Below are 7,474 nucleotides of genomic sequence, written 5' to 3' on the forward strand. Positions count from 1 at the left end.
GTCACTTGATGACATTCATGTTCTTGTAGCCAATGAGATCAAAGCCCCACCCACACATAATAAAGACGATAAAATTCCGAATTAAGACTTTAAATTAAAACAAAAGCGAAGCAAAAGAAACAAAAATTTAAAATCTGAAACAGAAGCTGTTTTAAACATTACTTTATTAGGATTGAAGTTTTTTTTTTTAAGTTTCAATTTTACATGTTTTTCTATATTACAGGTGCTTGTATATCAAAACTACTATAGAGGTAAAATATTACATCACTAAAACTGGTATTTTCTAAATTTAATAACATAAATTCACAGTTCGGGCAGCATCCTTGACATTAGACGATAAACTGCTGAATATTATTCATGTGTGGAAACAACAGTTGCTATGAATCCATATTTGGAGCAGAGACTCCTGATTTTTGTCTGTTAGCTGCAGATTGTTTTTTATTTTGAAATTGAAGGCACTTCAATTTTTCTGCCAAAAGAAACTTTCCAAATACATCTGTTTTTGTTAACTTCGCTAGCTTTGTTAGCTAGCCGCTCTAGAAAGTAAAGAATGGATTTTTGACAAATATCCGAGCGACTTCCTTTAGAATCAGACTATAAGTGAAGTCTATAAGTACCAACTGGGAACCACTGACTTAAAGGACAAAACAACATTTCTCCTGCTCACCTTGTTGAGAAGATCTCTCAGTTCTTCCTGAGTCTTGACTATTTTCTTCCAGTGTTCTATCTGCTCATCTTTCACGTGCTTCTCCTGCAGCCTGCACATGAAAATCCACAATCAAAGTGTGTCCAATCTTCATTCTAAAATTCTATCTCCATATTTCACTGAAGCTTCCCAACTTACTGTATGACCACCTCCAGGGCCTGCCCCAGAGAAACAGGTTTGTTGTTGAGGAAGTTGAAGTCAAGCTGGTGGCTCAGGTAGGAAGTGGCCTCCAGCAGCCGGTTGAACTCCTGCTCGACCATCTCGTCTTTTTCTTTTGGGACCTGAACACACCATTTCAGGAGAAAGGAAATGTAGCAGGAGTTGAAGAAAATATGGTGTGAAAGACGATGGAACCGTTTCCACCTCCTTTACTTCATTTAAACAATAAATGCAGCAAAAATCCAAACTTTAAGGGACATGCTGTTAGATTTTGACTTTTTAAAAATGACTAACACAAACAAAAGCAGAAAAAGAAACATTCTCAGATACGTCTCTATGCTCCATATTTTAGAGAAAGCTCATGTGGAGGAACACGTGGAGAGTGGAGGATGTTCTACAGTGATCAGACCACAAAAAGTATTTACATGTGACGGTTTGGTTTCATTTATATGACACATTTGTGATTTACAGTTTAATTTTCCTGTAAAGAGTAAAAATAAAAATACAATAACTTTAAAAAGTGTACTATTTTAACCTCATTTAAAGGAGTCAAACTGTTCTTTATAATAGATTAGAAATGGTAGAAATGTAATGACATTTACAGAGAGTCCATCCAAACAATAGAAATAGGAAATAGAGATTGTAAATAAAAAGATACCTACACTTGTACATCGTTCCCCCTTAAGGAGTTCACCAAAAGATGAACAGAGGAGGGTTGACCGCAAAGGGGGAGAAAAAGAGAACATATTAGAGAAACGGATTTATAACTCAAAACCTTTTGAAAAATAATTAAAAAAACATGTAAAAGTCTACGTTTATAAACCTTTTCGGTTTGTGTTGTTGATGCTTATTTGCCTAATTTCCACTGAGAAGTACGGTTCTAATGAGCGATTCTATTACAAAATGGACCGTACCATTTTTGGATCTCCACAGAAGAATGGAGAGGACCGGTAAGCTACTGCTGAAACCTGTTGATGGTCCTTACGACAAAAGAAAACGCCTTTCCTCGCCGCACGCAATCTTCTCTCAAGCAACATTAAATGTTTTGTATATAAAGAAGTAGAAAAAGAAAGCAGAAAAAAAACGAGCTGCTGGATGACCTCTATTGTTGTTGCTGGTAGCTTCACCCTGCATGTGCGGCGACGGTCCAACTTTGAATGGAAACGCTCGCCTGAATTGGCTGGTTGATTCTAAACCAAACCGTACCGCTAAGAGGGAATAAGGTTTTAGAGTCCAGATGTTTACTCTCAACTCTACTGGAATTAAAAATCCAACTGCACTACTCCATGAACACAAAGTGAATTACATAAAAGTGTTTTTATGTTTGTTTGTTTTCAGTTTTCAGGATGATTTCATTTCTGTCCAGTCCTGTGTGAATAGAAAATTTGATTTTCTTTTTAATTAATTCTGAGCTTTTTTATCCTTTTAACCAAACATTTATAACAAATACAAGTAAATAAAAGTGTTTTTTTTAAAGTAACACTGATATAGCTATGAATATTTTAAAAAGTGCATTTTTGCTTACAAGACAAAATCAATCTTTTATTTACACATTCATTCACATAATGCACTAAAAATCCAGTAATGAGGAAAAATATGTGAACCATAAGGAAGTCTTTTAAAACTTTTTGCACAAATTCTATGAAATTTGAAAAATGGTGAATCCATCCACAATACAGACTAAACCTTTTTTTAACAACATACTACAAACCTTCTTTTTAAAACTACATTCACCAAAAAATGCTGGATAATTTACATAAACATCAAATCAAATATTCAGTTCTGTTTGTGTTTTTTTGTTACTCACAACAAGAAAAGCAAATAAGTTATCCAAGACATCACAATTATGAAACAATTTCAGTAAAATTACTGGAAAACAGGGAAATTTAAATGCTTTCAACTAATATTTAGCCAAATTGATCCATGAGGGAAACAGAAATATTGTGATGCCAATTGATTTATTAAATATGATGGTTCACATACTTTTGCAATTAACACTGAGGATAAAACAAACATTTATATTAGTGACACAAACAGGCATTTATTTACATGCTAAAGTTTACAGATAAACTGATTCAACACATTTAATTTTCCTCATCAGCTAACCAGCATTTATAAAGCTGTAACTTTAAAGTTTAATTAATTTCATTATCTGTTGTTTTCTAGTTCAATTAAATATATTCATAAAGCAAAAATCAAGCTGCAGCACAAAGAAAACAAGACCAAACCAAGCAAAATGATTATTTCCTTCCTGTTTATGATGCTGGGGTTTGTATACTCACAGCTTGACCATTGGCTTCATAGAGAGGACACTTCTGCTTGATTTTGGCCAACTCCATATTCACTTGTTTACTGACCACTGCCATGGGATTCCCTCCTGACAACAGACAGAAAAAACACTATAAATGTGCAGCCATCTCCCCCTACAGGAGGATTTTTGCCTCTAAAAGGTGGTGCAGTGGCTCGTCTCACACAAATCCTTTTGTTTGCATGTTGTCTCTTTGCATGAGTGGGGTTTCTCCACTTCCTTCCACAGTTAAAGACATGATTCATGGAATCTTACCCAGTCCTGTCACCACCATGGCTCCGAGGTCCGCAACGTAATTGCCTTTTCTGAAGGTCGCCACTCGACCTCCGACACGGTCCTATATGAAAATAATGAAGATTAAAAAATAAATAAAAAATCACCAATACATCACAGGCTACATTCTCAGCACTTTAAAGTCATAAAATAAAAAGTTTATCCTAATTATTGTCTTAAAATCCTGATAATCTTTTGAGCTATTATAAAAGCTTTCTCCAGTCGTCTTTTGACAATGTTTATACCATTTTAGCCCAAAAAAAAAAAAAAACTGTCATATTCCAGGACATAGTTTCTACAACCCCGCCCCCCCTTACCATTGCGGAGTGGAGCTGGGAGCTTGTGGTTTTTCTACTCGAGCTGCCACAAACGATTATTTTAGTAGTCGACTAATCACAGATTATTTTTTCCGAGGTCGGCATCTGAAACAAATGAACTGTTTTTCTCTAAAGATAAAGTTTTGATCTAACTGACTAAAACATAAAAAAGTGCATTTTTTGGTGCTGAAGACTCACACGTTTTAATCTATACTCTGACTCCATAAAATATAAAGTGACGACTAATGGATTATCAAATTAGTCGTCAACTATTTTAATAGTCAATTAGTCGACTAATGGGGGCAGCTCTACTTTCTACGTCACAAATATAAACTTTTCAAACTGCATTTTTTTCATATGTTCCTGATTTGCACTAATGTGGATAAAAAAAATACTCAGAAACCCAATTTTAATCTAATTTTCTTTATATATGCCCATCATTATAAAAAAAATAACACAAAAACATGCTAAAAACACTATTTTCATCAGAGTGGGTATTTAAGTGTGTACAGACAAGCAATGCTTGGAAATCTGTTAACAATGAAGCATATTCTTCACAACAACAAATCAAAACCTTTCTGGGACTGTTGGTCACCTACCCGGGCTTCCAGTACCGTAACGTCCATCCCAAAGCTTTGCAGCTGTCGCGCCGCAGCAAGGCCGGACACGCCTCCACCGATGACTATTACCTTCCCAGTTTTCTTGGCTGCAGCAGAGAGAAAGTTAAACCATAAAGGCTTTGCCACGCTACAGTTACATCTTTTAAATAAATTATTTTGCAAACCCAGATCAGATATCAATGAAGTGAGCTCACCAGGTAAAGGTTTGACCCGCTTGTAAATTCCAAAATTGATGAGGCCATGCCTTTCTAAGTAGCTGTGTATTCTGTGGACCAGCACAGCATCACCTAATCAAACAAAAATAAGAATATGTCAAATGTTTTTTATATGTTTTCACAGACATAAAAAAGGGAAAACTGAAAGACGGAATAAAATAGGTTTAAATTAACGACTCACTGTTGTACGGAGCTTCAAGCTGCTGGACTGTAGCCTCAAAGGTCAATTGGATTTTCGGGTTGTCCAGCCACAGTTGGAGCTTAATTAAATCAATATGAAATGCAGTGTTGAAATACAACCTTATTTATTTCTGTTTTGGGATAAGATGTGTTAGAGATTGCACTTACTGTGCGGTTACGGATGTATAAGAAGACCTTCTGGGTCTGTTGGGGGCCGCCGATGATGTCAGGAAAGCAGGCAGCTTCCTGGGAGGTCATTCGGTCATGGGGAAGTCGGCTTTGGAAAGCAGCACCTTCCAGACCTAAAGGATAAACTAGATCAGGGGTCGGCAACCTTTAACAGTAAAAGAGGCATTTGAAATTATTTTCTATCAAAACCTAGAAGGAGCCACATAGTCTTACGTTAGCCTTTAAGAAATTCGGATTTGCATTCATGACCATTTTTTTTAATAATAAATCTGAATTATGTCTATTTCTGGCAAAAGCAAAAATATAAAAAAGAACCTAGCATCTCTAAAATGCAATTTTTTTTTGTTTTTACGTTTGACAGAAGCCCAAATAACTTATTTTCAAAATAAAAGATTCTCTGTGGCAAACAGGATCATCTTAGTGCAGCTCTGGACAGCTAGTAACCAAAATTGTGCAGCATAGGATAAGATGTGCTTTTAACTCATAAAAGATCAAACTTTTTACTTCAGTTTTGCTTTGTATATATAATCAGTGCATTCTGGAGGTAGCATTCAGCAAACAAAACGTCTTCAGGTCAACAGGGATGTAAAACCTACAAAGTTTATCATCTATGTGCACCTCAGTCATCAATTTATAAATTTAACTAATCTAAATTAAATAAATGCTAATTAAGTAATCTGTACTTTAAAAAATTGCTATATTCTGCATCTCTTTTTTGTTATTTTTTCCCCTCAGCAGTCTTACACTACTGGGTTTTGTTATTTTAGTTTGTGGTTTATTTGCTTTCCTTAGGTAGTTTTGGTTAGGGGGTCGACATGACTTAGTCAGCAGCCTCCCCAACTTATTTTATGTTTGCCCAAGGAGCCACCATGAAGAGTTAAAAGAGCCACATGTAGCTCTGGAGCTGCAGGTTGCAGACCCCCGAACTAGATCATAACTAACTAACTTGGAAAGTAAACACAGAGCTTTGTTTGAGGTTAAACCTTTTTTTTTTTTTTTTTTTTAAAAAGGTCAGACTTACCAGATGGCTCTTCGGGCTCACTCTCATTCTCCTCCTCTGGAGGTGGTGCAGGAGGAGGGACAACTTGCTTCCTTTCTTTCTCCGCCTTAGCGTTTCTCTCCTCCTCCGAATAGTACTCGTCCTCCGAGAGGTTAGCCAAGCTTTCGTCCATCTCACGGTACTCCACCTGCAACAGTAGGCACAATAAAAGCATCATTAAAACCGACATCCACGACATCATTCCTTTCATTATTTGTGCGCCAGAAAAATACATTTAAAAAGATAAAAACCTAACAGAAAAAACTCTTCCTTTAACTTTCACTAAGACATAAATAAAAATACATACTTAACCTGGGACTTCAAAGATTCGAGCTGTACCTGAAATGTCATTATACCACACAATATGTGTTTATTGATGCAAACAGTCGCAAATTAATCTTCAGTTCAGAAAATGCCAACAGAATTATTTCCTGCCGAGGCTGCAGAAACCTTAAATGTTTACTTTTGCTCTCTTGCGTCGACTTGTCCTGCGGACTTCAGCCAAGTCCTGGTCTGCCCCTCCAGCACCTGACTGGTGGGGAAAAGAAGTTCCCCCGGCTTCCCCACTTGGGGAGGACCTTTCCTTCTTCTTTGAATCCAATGCTCCTGCAGCTGAGGCTGACGGACCAGTCTGGGCGTCAGAACCCAAGACCCTTTCACCTCCTCCTGCTCCAGCAGAAGATGAAGAGGAGGATGAAGAGGACGCAGGATCAGATTTCTTGCTCGAGAGCATTATAGAGGATGTTGGGGGCCTCTCCTGAATAAATGCGAAAATAAAACTCACTTGAGTATATTTATGGTGGTTATTTAAAATAAGAAAACACACAAACAGAAAATGTTTTCAAAGAACTATAAAATAAAAATAATAAACAGCTCTATGGGTGAAATGATTCAATTTACGTGTTTAGAAAAGACAGATGACTAAAAGGTACAATTGAAAATATAAAATGAAGTGCACAAAATACACAAAAAAGAGGTTTTCTTCAGAGTTGTCCAATTAGACAATGTCATAAACAAACTTAATGGTAAAAATAAATGTCTTATTTAGCTCTGATTTTTTTAAAGAAAGAAACGGTAATTGAAATAATACATCATTGCCATGATAATACATGAGCTGTATTTTATTAAGAGCAAGAGAGAGCCTAAAACCCTGAAGAGTGATAAACTGTTTCTAAAATATTTAAGAAATAAATACCACTAAGTTCTAAAATGTCAATTGTATCCGACATTTCATATGTACGATTGTCCTTAGCTAACGTTTATGAATAAATATAGAATATAGAAAGGTGTTATATTGGGTAACAATGTACAATAGTGAACATCAACCTGCGTACAAAAGGTGCACAATCATAAATTTGTACATTAATATGCTAATAAGTCTTTCGATATGAGCGAAGAGCAAAAAACACACAATAAATTTAAAAAACTAATAATAATCATTTGGCATCTTTGAATAAAAAAAATAAAT

At 35.9% G+C, this 7,474-nt stretch overlaps 1 protein-coding gene across 7 annotated transcripts in view; it reads right to left on the reverse strand.

The window, feature by feature from the left end:
- kdm1a (lysine (K)-specific demethylase 1a) overlaps window positions 1–7,474 on the reverse strand; it is a 20,241-nt gene that overhangs the window by 11,821 nt on the left and 946 nt on the right. For 4 of the 7 annotated variants that reach the window (XR_002918772.2, XM_024267721.2, XM_024267713.2 and 1 more), the window contains 11 exons: window positions 6,470–6,763; window positions 5,989–6,157; window positions 4,947–5,092; window positions 4,780–4,858; window positions 4,578–4,670; window positions 4,363–4,469; window positions 3,429–3,510; window positions 3,148–3,242; window positions 1,528–1,545; window positions 845–987; window positions 668–758 (listed from right to left, as the gene is read on the reverse strand). Coding sequence is in view for 6 of the 7 variants with exons in the window: in XM_024267713.2 (XP_024123481.1) it covers window positions 668–758; window positions 845–987; window positions 1,528–1,545; window positions 3,148–3,242; window positions 3,429–3,510; window positions 4,363–4,469; window positions 4,578–4,670; window positions 4,780–4,858; window positions 4,947–5,092; window positions 5,989–6,157; window positions 6,470–6,763 (1,317 nt within the window). In the remaining variant the exon portion in view is untranslated. The remainder of the gene's footprint in view (window positions 1–667; window positions 759–844; window positions 988–1,527; window positions 1,546–3,147; window positions 3,243–3,428; window positions 3,511–4,362; window positions 4,470–4,577; window positions 4,671–4,779; window positions 4,859–4,946; window positions 5,093–5,988; window positions 6,158–6,469; window positions 6,764–7,474) is intronic. The other 3 variants (XM_024267689.2, XM_024267695.2, XM_024267704.2) reach the window with 3 other exon arrangements.

Source organism: Oryzias melastigma, linkage group LG22 (genome assembly GCF_002922805.2).
Source record: "Oryzias melastigma strain HK-1 linkage group LG22, ASM292280v2, whole genome shotgun sequence".
Taxonomy (NCBI): Eukaryota; Metazoa; Chordata; class Actinopteri; order Beloniformes; family Adrianichthyidae; genus Oryzias; species Oryzias melastigma.